Source organism: Cinclus cinclus, chromosome 24, assembly GCF_963662255.1.
Source record: "Cinclus cinclus chromosome 24, bCinCin1.1, whole genome shotgun sequence".
NCBI classification, from domain to species: Eukaryota; Metazoa; Chordata; class Aves; order Passeriformes; family Cinclidae; genus Cinclus; species Cinclus cinclus.
The window spans coordinates 754,995-775,861 of NC_085069.1; the positions used below are offsets into that span (position 1 = coordinate 754,995).

At 52.2% G+C, this 20,867-nt stretch overlaps 1 protein-coding gene across 1 annotated transcript in view; it reads left to right on the plus strand.

The window, feature by feature from the left end:
- Nucleotides 1-20,867, plus strand: part of LOC134053040 (acid-sensing ion channel 2) — a 391,047-nt gene that overhangs the window by 355,448 nt on the left and 14,732 nt on the right. The window contains exon 3 of the mRNA XM_062507831.1: nucleotides 18,538-18,665. Within this exon, the coding sequence (XP_062363815.1) occupies nucleotides 18,538-18,665 (128 nt within the window). The remainder of the gene's footprint in view (nucleotides 1-18,537; nucleotides 18,666-20,867) is intronic.

Below are 20,867 nucleotides of genomic sequence, written 5' to 3' on the forward strand. Positions count from 1 at the left end.
GAGCTGGGACAGACTGGGGACAGTGCTGGGCTGGGGACAGAGCTGGGGACAGTGCTGGGCTGGGGACAGAGCTGGGCTGGGACAGATGGGACAGTGCTGGGCTGGGGACAGAGCTGAGCTGGGACAGACTGGGGACAGTGCTGGGCTGGGGACAGAGCTGGGCTGGGACAGACTGGGGACAGTGCTGGGCTGGGGACAGAGCTGAGCTGGGACAGACTGGGGACAGAGCTGGGCTGGGGACAGAGCTGAGCTGGGACAGACTGGGGACAGAGCTGGGCTGGGGACAGAGCTGAGCTGGGACAGACTGGGGACAGAGCTGGGCTGGGGACAGAGCTGGGCTGGGGACAGAGCTGAGCTGGGACAGACTGGGGACAGAGCTGGGCTGGGGACAGAGCTGGGCTGGGGACAGAGCTGAGCTGGGACAGACTGGGGACAGAGCTGGGCTGGGGACAGAGCTGAGCTGGGACAGACTGGGGACAGAGCTGGGCTGGGGACAGAGCTGGGCTGGGACAGACTGGGGACAGAGCTGGGCTGGGGACAGAGCTGAGCTGGGACAGACTGGGGACAGAGCTGGGCTGGGGACAGAGCTGGGCTGGGGACAGAGCTGAGCTGGGACAGACTGGGGACAGAGCTGGGCTGGGGACAGAGCTGGGCTGGGGACAGAGCTGAGCTGGGACAGACTGGGGACAGAGCTGGGCTGGGGACAGAGCTGGGCTGGGGACAGAGCTGAGCTGGGACAGACTGGGGACAGAGCTGGGCTGGGGACAGAGCTGAGCTGGGACAGACTGGGGACAGAGCTGGGCTGGGGACAGAGCTGGGCTGGGACACACTGGGGACAGTGCTGAACCCCTGAGCTCGGGTGGAGCAGTGTCACCAATCCCTGGGCACAAATGGGGCTGGCTGGGTGAGTTTGGGATTTTGCCACGTCCAGCACTGCCAGGGAATCCCCTGGGGAAGGGGCTGTGCCTGTGTGAGGTGGAGCTGTTGGAATATTTGTTTTGTGGTTTTGATTTTCCACAGCTGCTACTCCAGGAAAAGAGATGAGTCGTGTGCAGTGTTTGGCCAAGTGACAGGGGATCCCACATGAAAAGCTGCTCAGATATTTTGGAGTGGGAGCAGTGGGAAGTGAAGGAGTTTGTGGATGGAAAAGTCTCTTTTCTGTCCGTGGAAGTTCAGGGTAAGGGTAGGAAAATGGGGATGTCTGGGGAGGGGAGAGAGACAGGTGATGTTAACCATCCCAAAATGTGCCAGGCAGGGGAGGCAGAATTCCTGGTCTTTGTGAGGTAAGATGGCTTGGAATGCAGAGTTATGGAATTGTTCAGGTTGGAAAAGCCCTCTGAGATGAATCCAGTATCCCCCATCACTGCCAAGGCCACCACTGGCTCCTGTCCCCAGGTGCCACATCCACATGGATTTAAGTCCCTGCAGGAACAGGGACTCCACCACTGGACAAGCCTTTCCATGAAGGAATTATCCCAGTATCCAACCTAAGCCAGCCCTGGCACAGCTGGAAGCCATTTCCTCTTGCATGGAATCCATGCCTGGAGAAAAAGGGCTTTGAGCCAGCTCTGCTCTTCCTTGGGATCTTCTCACCTTGGATCGACCCAGGGGACCTTCAACTCTCTTGGAATTGTCACTTCCAGGGAAGGATCCCATTTTTCCCTGTTCTGCCCACATCCAACATCTCCCTAAACCCAAAGTCTCGATCCGGTCCCAGTCTGGTCCCAGTGGTGAGCAGAGGATCCCCCAGTTTGCTCCTCCAGCCCCAGGGTGTCCCCCTGAGGCCTTCTCTCCATCATTTTTCCAACCTTTTCCTTCAAGTCCTGCAGGTCATGGAGACTCCCTGTAATTCCAGGCTGGAGCAGCTCACAATGCACATCCCAAGGGATGTCAGAGCTGGTTCTGAGGGGAAGGTGTCAAAGCCTCTCTTTGTTTGCAGGCTGTCCCCTCATCTGGGGCTGGGACCTGGCAGCAGTGTCTGCAGATGGAGGAGTTCGGGTCGGTATCCCGGGATAACCTGTTCCAGTCTGCATCCTTTGTTTTCCCCACTGTTTTTCCTGCTAGTGGAAATGTTCTACTCCCGTCTGGTGTTTGCCTGGGAATATTTATAGAGGAGATCCAGAGCTTTCCCCTCGCCAGACACAACCCAAGCTGTGCTGGACTCCTCCCAAGTCCTGCCTTTCCCGCTCCTCTTCCCATCCCAGCCACTTCTGGGGTGCTCCTTTCCCTGTCCCCATCCATCCCCCCTGTGACCAGATCTGGGGGTGGCATTTCCACTGTCAGGGGCTCCTGGAGTCTCTTCCCATGGGATGTTGGCACCTGGGAAAGGTGGGTTTGGGATAGCAATGGGATGAAGTGCTAAGTGGAGCTGCCCTACCCTCCATAGCTCCCTAAAAAGGTGTTTTCCATCTCAGTAAGTCAAGGAATGGGATGGATAGATCATCACCATGGTGACCGGTGGGCTTGATGGTCAGCTCTGAGGTGACCAGAAGATGAGGAATTCCCTTTTTGTCTCTCCTGGACAATCCATCTGGATTCAGTTCTGCCTCATTCTTATCCTGTTGCTGGATTTCACCTCTTGCTATTTTCTCCCCATTCCTTGAAAACGTTTCAGTGCCAGCCCCACAATTCCCTACCCGAATTCCCATCAGGCTGGCACTGATGGATATTTCGGTCTGTTTTCTCTCTCTCCAGCCCAATTCCAGCAGCCTGAGCTGCCTGGAGTTTGTCCACGTTGGCTGGGAAATCCTGCCCCTCCTGCTGCCCCCCGGAGCTGGGAATACCCTGTGGGTGGCACCAAAACTCAATGCAAATGTTCTTATATTTCCGTTTATTTATCCATATAATCCTCCATAGGGAGAATAGCAGGAGGGGACAGGGCTGGGGGACAAAGGGAGGGAGGAGCTGCAATGCTTCAGGGTACAGAGAGGGAACATCCTTTCCTGAAGAAGGGAAGCTCCAGGGAGAGCTCAGAGCCCCTTCCAGGGCCTAAAGGAGCCTAAAAACCCTAAAGGGGCTCCAGGAGAGCTGGAGAGGGACTGCAGACAAGGGATGGAGGGACAGGACACAGGGAATGGCTCCCACTGCCAGAGGGCAGGGATGGATGGAATACTGGGCAGGAATTGTTCCCTGTGAGGGTGGGCAGGCCCTGGCACAGGGTGCCCGGAGCAGCAGTGGCTGCCCCTGGATTCCTGGAAGTGTCCCAGGCCAGGCTGAATGGGCTTGGAGCAACCTGGGACAGTGGAAGGTGTCCCTGCCCACGGCAGGGGTGGGAATGGATGGGTTTAAAACCCAAACCATTCCAGGATTCTGTGATCTCCCTTTCAGCCGTACCAGAAACTGGCTGGACCCTTGGACATCTCAGTCCCATCCACCCATCCATGGATTCCATCCATCCCTCCATCCATCCACCCATCTATCCTGAAGGGGCAGCAGCACTGCCAGGACCCCTCTTCATCCCTGGGAATTCTGCTTCCCTCTGGCTCCTCCACAGGCCAGAATCAGCAGCAGCTTTTCCTGGATGTTCCAGGGGAAGTGGCAAAGCTCCTGGGGAGGGATGAGAGGGATCTGGTTCTGTGCCTTTCAGAGCTGTTTTCCCTTGTTTTGATTGATTTGGGATCATCCCAGTCCCTGGGGGCAGCAGCTGAACAAGGCTGGCAGATGGGTGACACCCCTGGCTCTGGATGCAGGGAACATCCCTCCCTCCCTCCCTCCCTCTCTTCATCCCTCCTTTCCCCCCTCCAGGGAATCTTTGCTCCCTCCCCACTCCCTGTTCCTGCCAGCAGCTCCCCAGGATGGTTATGGAGGTACTGGGATGCTTACGGAGATTTTGGTTCTGCTCCTTCCTGCCTCTTAACTGCTACTTGTGATTCCCAGAGGATACTGAGGTGAAAAGGACATTTTTATTCCTTCCCCAGCATGGAGAAATCATGGAAGCAGCATCCCAAGATCATTCCTGCCTGCCCTGGGATGATCCCACCAGATCATCAGGTCATGGGACACTTGTTCCCTCATTTTAATGATTAAAAATTTTGTTTAATAGGGAGGAGCAAGGAGCTGGAATATGGAATTCCTAGCTCCTGCTTGTTCAGGAAAACCTTCCCCAGCCCTGGGCTGGAATCCTGGCTGGTGTTTTCTGCTGCTCCTGGATTATGTAAGGAGCTTTTTAATAATATCTGTGGAGCTCTGGATCTTCTGGCTCTTGTTCCTCCTGTGGTCACCCCTCCCTGCCATGTGTGATTGCCAAAGGATGCTGAGGTGGGAAGGGGATTTTTAGTCCTTCCCCAGCATGGAGAAATTTTGGAAGCAGCATCCCAGAAGCATCCCTGCCTGCCCTGCAATGACCCCCAGGAGAGCTTCCCAAACATTTGTTCTGTCTTTTTAATGATTAAAAATTAAGCTTAATAGGACACAAGCAAGGAGCTGGAATATTGAATTCCTGGATCCTGCTCATCCAGCAAAACCTTTCCCAGCCCTGGGCTGGAATCCTAGAGCTTTCACCTGTTCCTGAATTATGTAAGGAGCTTTTTGATAATACCCATGGAGCTCTGGATCTTCTGGCTCTCCTGCCTCCTCTTTTCACTGCCACACGTGATTCCCAAGGGGTGCTGAGGTGGGAAGGGGATTTGTATTCCTTGGTCATGGAAGCAGCATCACCTGGCAGGAGCATCCCTGCCTGCCCTGGGATGACCCCCAGGAGAGCTTCCCAGACATTTGTTCCCTCTTTTCAATGATTAAATAGGAATAAGGAGCTGAAATATTGAATTCCTGTATCCTGTTCATCCAGCAAAACCTTTCCCAGCCCTGGGCTGGAATCCTGGTGCTTTCTCCTGCTCCTGGATTATGTAAGGAGGTTTTTAATAATATCCATGAAGCCATCTGGCCCCAGATTTGGGATGCAAATGCAATATGTTCCCTAAAAATAGCACAGTGGCTCTGTGGGGTTGTACAACACCTCCTGCTCCTCGGGAAGGGAGGGAGCTAGGAAATGGGGGAGTAGGGAAAATCCTCCTCTCCAGGCTGGGGAGGAGCTGGAGGAGCTCTGGAGTCCCAGCTCCTGCCCCTTCCCTCTCCATGACCCAGGGATGCTGAAGTGGCAGGCACCCAAATAAACACAAAGTGGGAGATAAATCAGGAATTTCTGTAGGGAAGCTTTGGGTCCCAGCCCAGGGTAGCTGGGAGCTGGTGTTTGTCCTGGAAATTTATCCCAGTTGATGCTATAGGAATTGCAAAACCATGGAATGCGTTGGGTTAGGAGGGACTTCAAAGTCCATCCATTGGGCAGGGACACCTCCCCCTATCCCAGGTTCTCCAAGCCCTCTCCAGCCTGGCCTTGGACACTTCCAGGCTGGTATTTCAGAGGTGCCAGAGGGAAGCGTTGGCTCTGTGCCCTCATCCCTTGGGATCAGACTGCAGACACCCTTTTGCTTCTTTCCCAGCCTTTGCTCCATCCCAAATTCCCTCTGAGTCTCCTTTTGCTGGCAACGCTGTTTTTCCTTCTCTCCCATTCCTGCCATTCCCTTCTGCCTGAAGCAAATGGAAATGACAGTGGAGGTGTCATTCTGTGCTGGGATGACTCCAAACTTCCCTGAGCAGCCCCTTCCAGGGTCTGACCATCCTTTCCATGAGAGAATTTTCCGTAAATCTAACCTGAGCCTCCCTTGATGCAGCTTGAGACCGTTTCCTTTCATCCTGTCCCTTTTTCCCAGGAGAAATCCCAACCCCACCCCAATCCTGTCCAGGAGTTGCAGAGTCAGAAGGTTCCCCTGAGCCTCCTCTTCTCCAGGATACATTTATTCCCTTGAATCCAGCTGAGTTGGGCTCACCCAGCCCCCTCACAACCCCCAGGACATCATTCCTGCTGTATTCCAGTGGGAACAGCCTCTTCTCCCAGGGGGAACATCTCACATTTAGCCAGGAGGAAATTCCTTGTCCCTGATTGCTCCCAGAGCTCAGCCAACAGCAAAAACACCAGGACAAATCTGGAGCATGTGATTTTCCCTGGAAATGCTGCATGTCCTCAGCTGGGATCAACCTTCAGATTCCAGCTTCACCTTCCCATTCCCAGACAGCTCCCAGGGAGCTAAAACCCAATTCCATGGAAATCAGAGCATGCTTGGGGCAGCCAAACTGGTGAAACTGGTGCTTTCACAACTCCACGTTTTCCCAGGGTGGGATTGCAGCTCCCGCTTCCTTGGAGCCACGTTTCCATGGCAATTGGATTTTTTGTTTTAATCTATAAATCTTTGTCTGGGAAAAATGTGAGCATTGAGATCTTGGTCAAGATTCCTGCCTGGATATGGAGGGGGTTGGAGGGGCAGGAGACTCCCTGAGAGTCCAGGGAACATCCAGGGATCCCCTGCTCATCAGGGGCTGGGGGTGACCTGAGGACACAAATCCAAGTCCTACACGCTTCCCGGAATAATGAGGAATGTGGGAGGATTTCAGGAATGTCGGGGTTGGTAAGAACAGGGAGCACACCCAGAGCAGCTCAGGCTGCTCGATCCCGGTGCTGGGAATTCCTGCCCTTCCCAGGGGCCACAGAGGAGGTGGGGCTGTTCCTGGGAAGGTTGGGGATCCCTGGGAATGTGGGGGAGCCCTAGGAAGGTGGGGGAGCCCTAGCTCATAATTTCCATGGTGATACCAAGCAAAGGATGCTGGAAAACCTCGGGATGAGCTCAGCATCCCACAGCATTCCCGGGGCATGTCTGGCCCCTGCTCCAGGTTCTTCCTTCTGGGAAAAGTGCCCTCCAGGGATGCCCAGGGATACACATCTGGGCTCCCTGCCAGATGTAGCTCCTGGGGCTACCCTGGGGCCGTTGCCCCCCCTGCACCCCTCCTGGGTTGGGGGAGCACCTGGGGGTGGGAAGAGCCCTTAGAGACACTTCTAATACAAGAATTCCTTGGGATGTTATTCTCGTTTTACAGAAGGGAGACTGAGGCCAAGGACAGTGAAAATCTGGGGAATCCAAACCTTTCCCAGCTCTATTCCCTCTGCCCAGAACAGGTGATGACTTATGGGAATTAACTGAGGAATTGCCAGATGGAGCCAGGTGGGACCTGCTTTGGCTTTCTCCAAGCAGGAATATCCCCCCTGGAGCCGCTGGCTGGAGATAATTCCAGAGGATAACATCTCCAGAGCTGGGGATAACAATTCCAGAGCTGTGGGGTAACAATTCCACAAGATTACAGTTCCGGAGCTGGGGATAACAATTCCAGAGGATAACAACTCCAGAGCTGGGAATAACAATTCCAGAAGTGAGGAAAAACAAATTCAGAACTGGGGATAACAATTCCACCAGAAACACCTCCCAGCTCTGGCTGTATCTTCATTTCCCAATAAATCAGTGCCAGGATCAGCTCCTGCTGGTCATTCCCAGGGGGAATTGGATGTGTTTGGACAGGACCAGGCAGGGTGAGAGGGAAGCTCCCAGCTTTTGACAGCACCTGGGATTTTAATTCCTGAATTTTCAGGGATGAGCTTGGTCCCAGCCAAGGTCTGCTGGAGCTCCGTGAGGAGTTTTCCTGGGATGCTCTTCCCAAAAAAGTCATGGAAAGGCAAAGGCAGAAGTAGGAAGCTGAGCTTCTCTCTGCAACAAACTGGGAGCAGGTGCTGAATTAATCCCGGATTAATTCAAGATCCTTAATCCTGCAGGGAAAAGAGCAGCTCGGGATTTGTTGGGAGACACTACCCTGGGAGCAGGAATGGATTTAATGTGTGGGAAAATACAGCTCTCAAGGAATTTTGAATTATTCCCAACCTGGAATGCACTAAAACCTGGATTTCCAGGCTCTGAGAGTGGAGCTGGAGATGAAGGAAGTGGTTGGACTTCCCCACATCCCAAAATAAGGTTTAAAACTGGGACGTGCCAAATCCCAAGGGATTGGGACTGATTCTAGTTTCTCTGAGCAAATCCAAGGATTCCAGGATTATTTTTCCCCATGGTGATGGGTGTTTATAAAAAATGGGAAGGGAAGAGCAGTGGCTCAACCCCAGAGCTCCAGGAGAAATTACCAGAAAAAGCAATTCCAAATGATGCTAAAATTGGAAAACAAAAATTGTCAGATTGTCAGAAATTCCTAAAATGCGAAATATTTATAAAATCATGGCTGGAATTTTTTCCCGGGGACATTCAGTGCCCTCTCCAGTGCCATGGAGCTCTTTGGCATTTGCTGTGTCCAGGGAAAATTCCTTCAGAAATTAATGACCCCAAACGCAGATTTTTGATGCTACTGGGCCCACTGTTTTCCCACAATTCCAGGAAATACTTAATCCCCACTAAAGCTCCTGAAGCCCAGCATGGGTGTGGAATATTTCAGATTAAATTAATGAGTTCTGATCCAGGCATTGCCATCCAAGATGGGCTTTGAACTTCCCTCTCCTAGCAGCAAACAGGAATTTTGGAAGGAATAGATTTTTTAGGAGAAGGGACAATTTTCCCAAGACAGTTCCATGTTTTTGGTTTCATCTTTGTGCAGGATAAACAAGGAAAGCTGCCTGGGGTTGGCAGCTCCTCTAAAAAATCCTGTTTATTTTGTTTTTCTGGCTATCATCACTGATGGAATTGTTCAGTTGTGGAGTTTAATCCCGAAGTTTTTTCCATGGTGTGGCCTTTCCCTCCTTTTCCATGGGCACTGCTGGCTTCATCCCAGAATTTCCCATTTTAAATTCCAAATCCTGCTGGTTTTAAGATTAATTTGGATACCTGCAGGCTGGATCTTGGTGTGGATGGACAGGGATTTACCCATGGATAGACCTGGATGCAGCCCCTGGGCATGGGAAACCCATGGAATTGAAGCTGGGGCAGGTGCAGAAATGGGCAGAGGAGTTTTAGATGGAAAATATTTTGGGAAAATTCCTGCTGACCAACAAATTAAACTAAACAGGATTTTTTTTCATCTGAGGTGTCAGGGAATTACTGAGGGAAGCAGATGGGTTCTCCTCCGGAGTGCTGGAAGGGGATCAACAGCCAGCAGAGCTGTGGGGGTGGGCAGGATCGGCAGGAGCGCAATAACGGGATGGGAATTGGAGCTGGGGGGGTTGGGGGAAGCTTGGGAAGGGTTTGAGCCTGGCCTGGTCTGGGACTTGGGCAGATCCTGGGATGCTGTGGGGTGTGGAGATGGGATGGGATGGAATGGGATTGGGATGTTCTCCGTCACCAAAGGCATTTGAGAAGAGGTGGCAGGGGTTTGTTCCAAAAACTGGGAATGTGTGGTTTGGAGCTGGGGTTTTCCCAGGGGGTGGCAGCAGTGTCTGGCCTGGGGTCTCCAGAATTCCAGACTTCTGGATCAGCTCTTGGCCATGGCTGTGCTGAGCTGGGAGGTGACGCCTTGGAGCAGCGAGAAGGGAGGGGATCTGAGCACTGGCATGCTCCCATTTATCCTGGCAAATCCCAGCCTAAACCCATCCCCACCTGTCAGGTCTCACTTTGTTTGCCTTGGCAGCTCCTGGGTCAGCAGGGTCTGTTTAGGTGGGATCTGTGGGAGGAAGTTCTGGCTGTGAGGGTGAAAGGCCCTGGCACAGGTTGCCCAGAGCAGCAGTGGCTGCCCCTGGATCCCTGGAAGTGTCCCAGGCCAGGCTGTCCAGGCCTTGGAGTAACCTGGGATGATGGAAGGTGTCCCTGCCCACAGCAGGGGTGGCACTGGAGGGGGTTTAAGGTCCCTCCCAACCCAAACCATTCCAGGATTCCATTAAATCCTGAATTCCTGAAAAACCTCATCCAGTGTCTCCTCATTGTTCCCTTGTCCCCTGCCTGTGTCTTCCCAACCCTCTTTGTGCAGATCCTGGAGAAGCAGCTCCAGAGTTGGGAGTAGTTGGGATTCCCTGCTCCCAAGATTCTCCCCGAGCTGTTAGAAGTTGAAATGCACAATGCAATAGTAGGAAAATCCTACAGAATAGTGGGAAGCTGAGGAATGATTCATCCTCCCAACAGAAACTCCTCAGATATGGAGGCGGCACTGCTGGCCACCAGCATGGATCCAGATCCAGGAATATTCCAGGTTTAGACCAAACTGGGCCTCCTTAACAACTTCCTCTGTCAATTCTTAGTCCCAGATGGAATCTCAGGTTTGTTGGGATGTGAGAGCAGCAGCAGTCCCGAGAAGAGGATGTGACAGCCCTGGTGTGTGGGGACAGGAGCCCATGGGGCTGATCTGATCCCATCAATTCTGCTTCCAAAGCCAAGTTTGTGACTTTTGTCCACTCATTTTTGTGGGAAAGAAGGACTGACCTTGAGTTACTCTGCATGGATTTGGGATGTGGAAACTTCCCATCACCCTGAGCTCTGCTGTGTTGTCTTGGTTTGAAAGACAGATGTCTGCTAGGGAAGGCAGGGCGTTCCCTTGGATTGGAGAATGCAAACTCCCTCCCTCCGAATTACTATAATTTTGAATTTAAGGGGCTCTCAGGTGAAGATATGAGAATAGGAATAACAGTTCTTTCCTAGTATATATAACAAGGCAAATAAAACAACAACAGCTATGGAATTAACAACAAACAGAACCAGGGACCCCGTGACAGCCGAGATGGGAAGGATGGAGGAGAAGCTTTGCCTTACAAAGCCCTGGGATCAGTCCTGGTGCCCCGAGCAAGGAGCTGGAAGGGCAGGAATGAGCAGAAATCCCGGGCTGGTGGAGGAGATGGATCAAAACTCTGGGCAGTGATGGAACTGGGGGACATGCAGCAGAACAGGGGCTGCAGGGATGCAGCTCAGAGAAACCCAGAGCAGACTGGAGGAGCAGCAGGGCTGGGGCAGAGCAGGGATGGGGGCTCAGGACAGGGATGGGGGCTCAGGATAGGGATGTGAGCTCAGGACAGGGATGGGGGATCACGGCAGGGATGGGGGCTCAGGACAGGGATGGGTGATTGTCTTAGTTTGAAAGACAGGTGTTTGCTAAGGAAAGCAGAAGTCTCCCTTTGAACTAAAAAATGTGATCCTTTCTTCTTACAGATTATTATGATTTTGAAATTAAGGGAGCTCTCAGGCAAAGATATGGGGGTAGGAATAACAGTTCTTTACTAGTATATCTAACAAGACAAACAAGAACAACAACAGCTATGAAATTACCCACAAACAGAACAGTAACTCAGTCCCAGTGTTTTTTGGCTGCAGGCACCTTTTCCCTGAGCTGCAGTTCCCGGTGCTGGGGGCGGGCAGGTCCCACAGAGCTGCAGGAGGGCTGGGGGTGATGGCAGAGCTGTCCCGGGGGGAGAGAGAGAGATGGAGAGAGCTCTCCGCTCACGGTGTGGGTCCCAGTGCTCAGCAGAGTGCTGGAAGGTGGCAGGTTCCAGCGAGAAGGCAGCAGGGCAGGGTCCCACAGCAGTGAGGATGGCTCCCGGCGATGGCATGGCAGGAATGCAACACAGGCGGCGATCGTCCTTCTCGTCCCAACTCCAAGGGGGAAATGGGGCCCAGGCCCAGTCTTCCGCTTCCTCTTCTGGCTGTTTGAATCTCACAGGGTTTCCCTCTTCTCTCTCCTCCCCCTTGTCACCAGGGCCCAGTCAACAGGTATCTTAGCATGACAATGGGGAAAATTCCACAGAGGGAAAAGGGAAGAACCAACCCCCAACATTATCCACCCCGAATTTTCCCATTCCATCATGCTACTTCAAATTAAAATCTTCAAATTATAGACATACATACAGATACAGGCACAGTATCATAGCTAGTTCACCCTAAAACAAGGTCTCCTTGGGGTATGCATCGGGTCTCTCCATCCCTTTGCATCACCCACCAGGTACAACCTGGTCCTTGAACGAAAACCACCACATGAATTGGATTGTCTTGGCTGGAGGCAGAGTTCACCCAAACAGGTTTTCCTAGCATACCTCTCATATGCACCACTGGAACCTTATCTCCATCTGGTGTTCTCAAGGGCTCAGACTGGGCAGGGCCTGCTCGATTAGTGGAACCTCGGGTGTTCACTAACCACATGGCCTTTGGTAGATTAATCTCCCAGTTCTTGAAAGTCCCCCCACCCAGTGCCTTCAAGGGGGTTTTAAGCAGCCCATTGCACCGTTCCACTTTCCCAGCCGCTGGTGCTTGATAAGGAATGTGGTACACCCACTCGATGCCGTGTTCTCTGGCCCAGGTGTTTATGAGGCTGTTCTTGAAATGAGTCCCATTGTCTGACTCAATTCTCTCAGGGGTACCATGTCTCCAAAGGACTTGTTTTTCCAGGCCCAGGATGGTGTTGCGGGCAGTGGCGTGAGGCACAGGGTAGGTCTCCAACCATCCAGTGTTGGCTTCCACCATGGTCAGCACATAGCGCTTGCCTTGGCGTGTCTGAGGCAGTGTGATGTAGTCAATCTGCCAGGCCTCCCCATACTTATATTTGGACCACTGCCCCCCATACCAGAGGGGCTTCACTCGCTTGGCTTGCTTGATGGCAGCACACGTCTCACAGTCATGGATAACCTGGGAAATACTGTCCATGGTGAGAGCCACCCCTCGGTCTCGTGCCCACTTATAGGTAGCATCTCTGCCTTGGTGACCTGAGGCATCGTGGGCCCATCAAGCCAGGAACAACTCTCCCTTGTGTTGCCAGTCTAAGTCTATCTGTGACACCTCTATCCTTGCAGCCTGATCTACTTGCTCATTGTGTTGGTGCTCCTCATTAGCCCGACTCTTGGGGACATGGGCATCTACATGACGGACCTTTACGGGTAGCTTCTCTACCCGACTGGCAATGTCTTTCCACTCATCAGCAGCCCAGATTGGTTTTCCCCTACACTGCCAGTTAGCTTTTTTCCATCTTTCCAGCCAACCCCACAGAGCATTGGCTACCATCCATGAATCAGTGTAAAGGTAAAGCTTTGTCCACTTCTCTCTTTCAGCAATGTCCAGGGCCAGCTGAACGGCTTTGAGTTCAGCAAGTTGACTTGATCCACCTTCTCCTTCAGTAGCTTGTGCAACCTGTCGTGTGGGGCTCCATACGGCTGCTTTCCACTTGCGGTTCATCCCCACGATGCGACAGGAACCGTCAGTGAAAAGAGCGTAGTGAGTTTCATCTGCTGGCAGTTGGTTGTATGGCGGGGCTTCATCAGCCCGGGTCACTTGTTCTTGCTCCTCTTCATCAGCAAGACCAAAATTTTCACCTTCTGACCAGTTTGTAATTATTTCCAAAATCCCAGGGCGATTTGGGTTTCCGATACGGGCGCGCTGTGTGATGAGGGCGATCCACTTGCTCCATGTGGCATCGGTGGCGTGGTGGGTAGAGGGGACCTTCCCTTTAAACATCCACCCCAGCACTGGTAGTCGGGGTGCCAGGAGGAGCTGTGCTTCTGTGCCAATCACCTCTGAGGCAGCTTGAACTCCTTCATAAGCAGCCAAGATCTCCTTCTCTGTTGGGGTGCAGTTGGCTTCAGACCCTCTGTAACTTCGGCTCCAGAATCCCAGAGGTCGGCCTCGGGTCTCACCAGGTACCTTCTGCCAAAGGCTCCAGGACAAGCCCTTGTTCCCGGCTGCAGAGTAGAGCACATTCTTCACCTCTGGTCCTGTCCTGACTGGGCCGAGGGCTACAGCATGAGCGATCTCCTGCTTGATCTGGGCAAAGGCTTGCTGCTGCTCAGGGCCCCAGTGGAATTCGTTCTTCTTCCGGGTGACCAGGTAGAGAGGGCTCACGATCTGGCTGTACTCAGGAATGTGCATTCTCCAAAAGCCTATGGCACCTAGGAAAGCTTGTGTTTCTTTCTTGTTGGTTGGTGGAGACATCGCGGTGATCTTATTGATGACCTCAGTGGGGATTTGGCGCCGCCCGTCTTGCCACTTTACTCCCAGGAACTGGATCTCTCGGGCAGGACCTTTGACTTTGCTCCTCTTGATGGCGAAACCGGCTCCCAGCAGAATCTGGATGATCTTTTCTCCTTTCTCAAATACTTCCATTGCCGTGTTCCCCCACACAATGATGTCATCGATGTATTGCAGATGTTCTGGAGCTTCACCCTTTTCCAGTGCAGCCTGGATCAGTCCATGGCAGATGGTGGGGCTGTGTTTCCACCCCTGGGGCAGTTGGTTCCAGGTGTACTGCACACCTCTCCAGGTGAAAGCAAACTGAGGTATGCACTCTGCTGCCAGAGGAATGGAGAAAAATGCATTGGCAATGTCAATGGTGGCGTACCACTTTGCTGCCTTGGACTCCAGCTCGTACTGGAGTTCCAGCATGTCCGGCACGGCAGCGCTCAGCGGTGGAGTCACTCCATTCAATGCACAATAGTCCACAGTCAATCTCCATTCTCCATCAGACTTGCGCACAGGCCAGATGGGGCTGTTGAAGGGTGAGTGGGTTTTGCTGACCACCCCTTGGCCCTCCAGCTCACGGATCATCTTGTGGATGGGGATCACGGCATCTCGATTTGTCCTGTACTGCCGGTGGTGCACTGTGGAGGTGGCAATTGGCACTTGCTGCTCCTTCACCTTCAGGAGTCCCACTACAGATGGGTTCTCTGACAGTCCAAGCAAGGTGTTCAATTGCTTAATGTTTTCTGCCACTACAGCAGCTATTCCAAAAGCCCACCTGAGTCCCTTTGGGTCTTTGTAATAGCCATTCCTCAGGAAGTCTATGCCTAGAATACACGGTGCCTCTGGGCCAGTCACAATTGGATGCTTCTGCCACTCCTTCCCAGTCAGGCTCACCTCAGCCTCCATCAAAGTCAATTCCTGTGATCCCCCTGTCACCCCAGCAATAGAAACAGGCTCTTCCCCCACATGTTCTGATGGTATTAGGGTGCACTGTGAACCAGTATCAACTAATGCCCTATGTTTTTGTGGCTCTGATGTGCCAGGCCATCGGATCCACACCGTCCAAAAGACCCGGTTTTCCCGTGCCTCTCCCTGGCTAGAGGCAGGGCCCCTCTAGCACTGGTTATTATTTCCTTCCTGGGCATACATGTTGGAGGTTCCCTCAAGGGGATCTGACAAATCATCCTCCCTTTTCTAATACCCTGCATCTTGGTTATGGGAAGTTGAGGCTACCTTCACTTTAGTGGAGCTCCTTTGGTTAGTGTTTCCCTCCTTGAGTTGACGCACCCGTGCTGCCAGGGCAGAAGTGGTTTCCCATCCCACCTCCTCATGTCTTCCCCATGGTCATGCAGAAAGAACCACAGGTCAGCTTGTGGGGTGTATCCTCTCTCCCTAGCTGGGGGACGTTGGGCTCTAACTCTGGTATCTGTGACTCGCACTGGTGCTGCCTTGACCTTCCTCATCTTCTCCCTCACCCCTCTTATCTCCTCCTTGAACTCCTCTCTGAGTTCCCTAATCACAGCAGAGACCTGAGCCTGCATTGGGCCATTCATTATACTCTCAAAATTTCTGAGCTTATCGGCAACAGAACCCACTGTCTCGTGGTTGGTGTCAGCATTAATGGCTGCAATGAATGTGGTGTATTGAGATGGCCCCAGGTGTGCCAGATTCCACAACATCTGCCCTGTGCACCTGACCTTGTCGGGGTCATTGTCATGTTGTCCACCCCTCCCAAAGAGTATCTCCAGTACTGCCACTTCTCTCAGCTGTTGGATCCCCTCCTCAGCGGTCTTCCAGCGCATTCTATGGTGGTGCTCCTGCATTCTCTCTCTATGGACAAACCTCTCTCTTACACTCATTAAAAGCCGCTCCCAGAGGGAAAGGGGGCCTGGTTCCCTTACGAATATGTGATCCACACCTGAGTCCTGGGTCAGGGGTCCCAAATTCCTTGCCTCAGTACCATCCAGCTGCACACCTGTACCCATAAGGTCCCAGACCCGCAGTAACCACGTTGTAAAAGCCTCACGGCCCCTTCGTACAACATCTTTACGCAGATTACGGAGACTCTCGTATGACAGGGACTCCGTGACGATCTCAACCTCTGGCTCCCCTGCTGGTTGTGAGGGCCCTGCTTTCTGATCATTATTATCTAGGTGCTTTGTTTTCACCTTAGACTTTCTAGTTTCCACGGGGGCAACTGCTGCTGGCTGTGAGTGCCCTTGCAGTTCAGCTGGAGCCTGGAGAGATGTAACATTTGTGGGTTCCACTGCTGCACCATCAGGTTCTCCCTCTTTAAGGCAGAGGGAGAGTTTCTCAAGAGCTGGGGAAAGGTACTCCTTCAGCATTTGGCCCATCTCCTTCACTAGAAACCCCACCCACTCTGGATGGTTCCTTTCTGAGGTGAGCTCTGGGGCAGAATCAGGCTCAGGGGCAACATCCTTAACCTCTGGGGCAGAATCCTTAGTCTCTGGGGCAGAATCCTTAGTCTCTGGGGGAGAATCCTTAGTCTCTGGGGGACAATCCTTAGTGTCTGGGGCAGAGCCAGGGTCTGGGGCAGGGCCAGGCTCTGGGGCAGAATCCCTATTCCTTGGGGGACGTATCAGGGTTGTCATCCAAGTCAATCTCCCCTCATCTCAGAATGTTAAATAGAACAGGTTTACAAGGCCTATTAGCAATGTCAGCCACTGTATGATATCATTACTGCTTAGAAGAGATTTGAACCCCTCAAAAGCTGGTGGAGCAGACCCAAAAAACTGTGTAAGGGGTTGGGACAAAATTTTTCCTGGTGTCATATCCTCACAGTATGTACCATTATTAAAGTAACCCCAAAAACATACAGTTAAGAGTGTGATAGCTCTGAATCCATGTGCCCACCTTCCAGAGGAAGTTAAAAATCCATGAATTTCTCACGTTATCAGCCCACAAAAGGAACTGGATAATAGTTACAGCAGCCTGAGTGATAGGACCCATGTTCAAGTAAGGGATTGCAAATGGGAGAGATAAAGCTGTGGCCACATGGAGCCAAAACCACGGTAAGCTGGACAACATGATGCCACCTAACACAAAACTGAGGTAACTCAAGAACTGTTATTCCTTTTTTACCCTTTTCTCTCAATGCCCTCGGGCCCCACGTTGGGTGGCCAAAATCTGTCCTGGTTTGAAAGACAGGTGTTTGCTAAGGAAAGCAGAAGCTTCCCTTTGGACTGAAAAAAAAAAGTGTGATTCTTCCAATTATTATAATTTTGGAATGAAGAGAGCTCTCAGGCAAAGATATGGGGGTAGGAATAACAGTTCTTTACTAGTATATCTAACACGACAAACAAGAACAACAACAGCTATGAAATTACCCACAAACAGAACAGTAACTCAGTCCCAGTGTTTTTTGGCTGCAGGCACCTTTTCCCTGAGCTGCAGTTCCCGGTGCTGGGGGCGGGCAGGTCCCACAGAGCTGTAGGAGGGCTGGGGGTGATGGCAGAGCTGTCCCGGGGGGAGAGAGAGAGATGGAGAGAGCTCTCCGCTCACGGTGTTGGTCCCAGTGCTCAGCAGAGTGCTGGAAGGTGGCAGGTTCCAGCGAGAAGGCAGCAGGGCAGGGTCCCACAGCAGTGAGGATGGCTCCTGGCGATGGCATGGCAGGAATGCAACACAGGCGGCGATCGTCCTTCTCGTCCCAACTCCAAGGGGGAAATGGGGCCCAGGCCCAGTCTTCCCCTTCCTCTTCTGGCTGTTTGAATCTCGCGGGGTTTCCCTCCTTTCTCCCCTGCCTCTTGTCACCAGGGCCCAGTCAACAGGTATCTTAGCATGACAATGTGGAAAATTCCACAGAGGGAAAAGGGAAAGAACCAACCCCCAACAGGGATCAGGGCAGGGATGGGGGATCAGGACAGGGATGGGGAATCAGGACAGGGATGGGAAATCAGGGCAGAGATGGGGGCTCAGGGTTCCCTGAGCAGGAGTACATGGGGATAGGGCCGTCTTTTAATGACGTAGGTGTTTATGAGGTCCTGGGTGAGTGGCTGCTCTCACGAGCAGTGGGTCACCCACAGAAGAAGAAGAAGCTCCGGGCTGGGCTATGGCAAATTCCTTTCCCCAAGCATAAAACATCTCTGAGCAGTGAGAGGCAGCAGCTGCCTCTGCCCTTCTTGTACCTGGGTCCGGCCAACCCTTTGTTTTCTCAAGTACCCATCAGTACCAGCAGTCAGCGTTTCCCAGAACTCATGGAAAAATTCTATAGGTAAGAAAGAACAAAAAAAAAAGAAACCTAACCCCCAATATGTTTCCAGGCCCAAAAGGCTTTTCCAGCCTGGAGCAGCTGCCTAACTTAAGATTGCTTTAAATTAAGGAAATCTCTTATGTAATTTCACGGCCAACATTCCCAAGTGGCCTTGGTCTATGTCCGGGATGGGACAACAGAGGGGCATCCATGAACCCATAAATCCTCAGCAGTGGAGGGTGGGAAGGGCTTGGGCTGGGGAAGGAGGATTTGGTTTGGTGATGTGGGAATGTCACCAAAGTGTCCTGGAACCAAATTCCAGCTGGAAATGGGAGGTCCCCTCCTGGTTTCTCTTCCTTGGACGTTCAGAGCAGGCTGGAACCGCTGTTGCAGGGAGGGGGAGCTGGGATCAGGAGCCAGGGATGCTCCTGGTGCCAATGGGAGGTGATTCAGGATGAGGCCCAGGAGTGGTCTGCTCCCAGCAAATCCTGCTACTGGATTTCCTCCCTCAGTTACCAGGGATCTGATCATCCAGGTGGGAACACTGCAGCTGCTCTTGAGCTCCTTAACCTCCCAGTTCTCTTCCAGAGGAGACGACGTTCGAGGCCGGAGTCAAAGTGCAGATCCACAGCCAGTCCGAGCCTCCCTTTGTCCAGGAGCTGGGATTTGGGGTGGCCCCCGGATTCCAGACCTTTGTGGCCACCCAGGAGCAAAGGGTAAGTTCCAAATTCCTGTTCCACCCCAGCATCCCTCTGGGCCTTCCTGGGAGAGGTTCCTTCTCCATAATTCATGCCCCTTGAGATGCAGCTCCATCATTAACAGGTTTTTGATGCTTGCTTCAAATTTGTTGGGATGAGGGCAGCTTTTTCAGATTATCTCCCATATGTTCCCACAGTCCTGCATTCCCACAGTTCCTTCAAGTCCCACAGTAATTCCATCTCCAGGAGGGATTTCACTCCTGGTGACTTCCCTGCTTTGCTCTTCCATGGTTGCAGTTGAGCCGTGGCCTCTCCGAGTGTTGGATCCTGTCCAACCTGCTGGGGTTTTCCCAGAGAAAATACATTTCAAGGATATAAAAAGAAGCAGGAGGACAGAATTTCCTGATGAAGCATCAGGAATCTTTCAGGTGACACCAAAATATCTACGTGATTTATGACAAACTCTGCTGGGATACCTGGGAATCATCACCTTCCATGAACCCCAGCAGTGACACATCCACATGGGTGGATGGATGAATAGATGGAGAGGGATGGATGGTGGGTGCATGGATGGACAGGGATGGATGGATGGATGGATGGATGGATGGTGGATGGATGGATCCATGGATCCATGGATGGATGGTTGGATGGACAGGGATGGGAAGGGCTAGAAAGTGCTGGACAGGGCATCATGGGGTCCCTGATGCTCAAAGATTTTGGGAACAGCTCCTCAAGTCCACCTGGTAGCTCCAGCAGTGATTGAAAGTAATTTCTTCCTTTAAAATCCCATTCTGGACAAGATTTGGGAGCTGGAGCCTACAGAGAGGATCTCAAGGACTTTGGCTTAAATTAGTGCAAATTTGAGGGCTTTGCTGCAGCTGTTGGAATCCTTTCCCTCCCCATTGCCAGCACTGCCTGTTCCAATATTTCATGGAAAAATGAGAATGCCAAGCAGGAGAACATCATCCAGATGAGAGAGAGGAGAAAACATCCCTCCACAAATCCCCCCATCCACATAGGAGATGTAGAGGAGAACTGATTTAGGGGCTCTCAGCTCCAGGGTGTCCCTTTTTCCATGGGTTTTTGCCAAAGTCTGGCTACTGGCAGAGGGAAGGGCACATTCCTGGGGTTTTCTGACTGGTTTAAAATCATCTGAGAGCTCCAAAGCCTTTTCCCAGGAGAGCTGGAGGGATATCCAGCATTCAACTCCCACCCCAATCCCTCTTCCTAGAAAATAATTTTTTATCTAATTACATCTGTTAATAACTTGCTCTAATTAATTATCCCCAGGGACCTTCTGCGTTTTCCCCACCTTCCCAATGTGCAGCTTTTATCCCAATCCCTGATTTAGTCTGGGTCTTTCCAACTAAATCTCTCTGCCTGTGATGCTCCTTTAATAAACCAGAGCCAAAGGTGGAACTCAAAGCTCTGGGAAAATCCCCCAGGGACTGAGCCCATGCAGTTATTGGGGTCCTGAACCCAGAGTTTTATACCCTGGGCCATAAAAGAAATGATCCTGCAGCTGGAAAATAACAGGAATGAAGATAAAGTGGAGCTGGTTTCCCATCTCCCAGCTCAGAGCAGCCTGAGGGAGTTAAGAGCTCTTTTTCCAGGGATAAAAAATGTGGAGTGGGGAAGATTTTGGAGGGTGGGAGTTGTGGATCCTCTGTGGGACAGAGTTTGGGGTGTGGGGGTTCATTCTGGCTCTGGAATCATTCCCTGTGGCCCTGCTCAAATTCCTCCCTCCTTTCCCCATCCCACTCTGGAAATCAGAGCATTCCCTGGGCTTTGCTCCCTGATTTTCTGCCTTCCCAGGGCTGCAGCTGCTCAGCACCAGTGAGGATTCACATCTTGGGACCAGGGGATAAATCCTGGCTTTCCACCCAGAGCTTCCCAAAATCCCACTGTCCAGAGCCAGCTCTGGCTCCATGGTTGGGATCTCATTAAATCTCCCTTCACAGTGAGCTCTCAGGCTGGAAGAATGGGAATTAAATCAGCTTTGCTCCTTCTCCTGCAGTGGCTGAGCCCTGTGGTTCCTGCAAGGAGACACTTTTGGGATGCATTTCCCACCTTGGGACTTAAAGCAGGAGTGACCTCAAGAGCATCCTGGGAGGGACCTGGCAATGTCAGGGTTGGAAATGCTGAGTCAGCAACAAAAATGCCTGAGAAAACAATTCCAGCAGGAGGTTTGTCCATAAAATGGGGTGGAAGGGTTGAAGA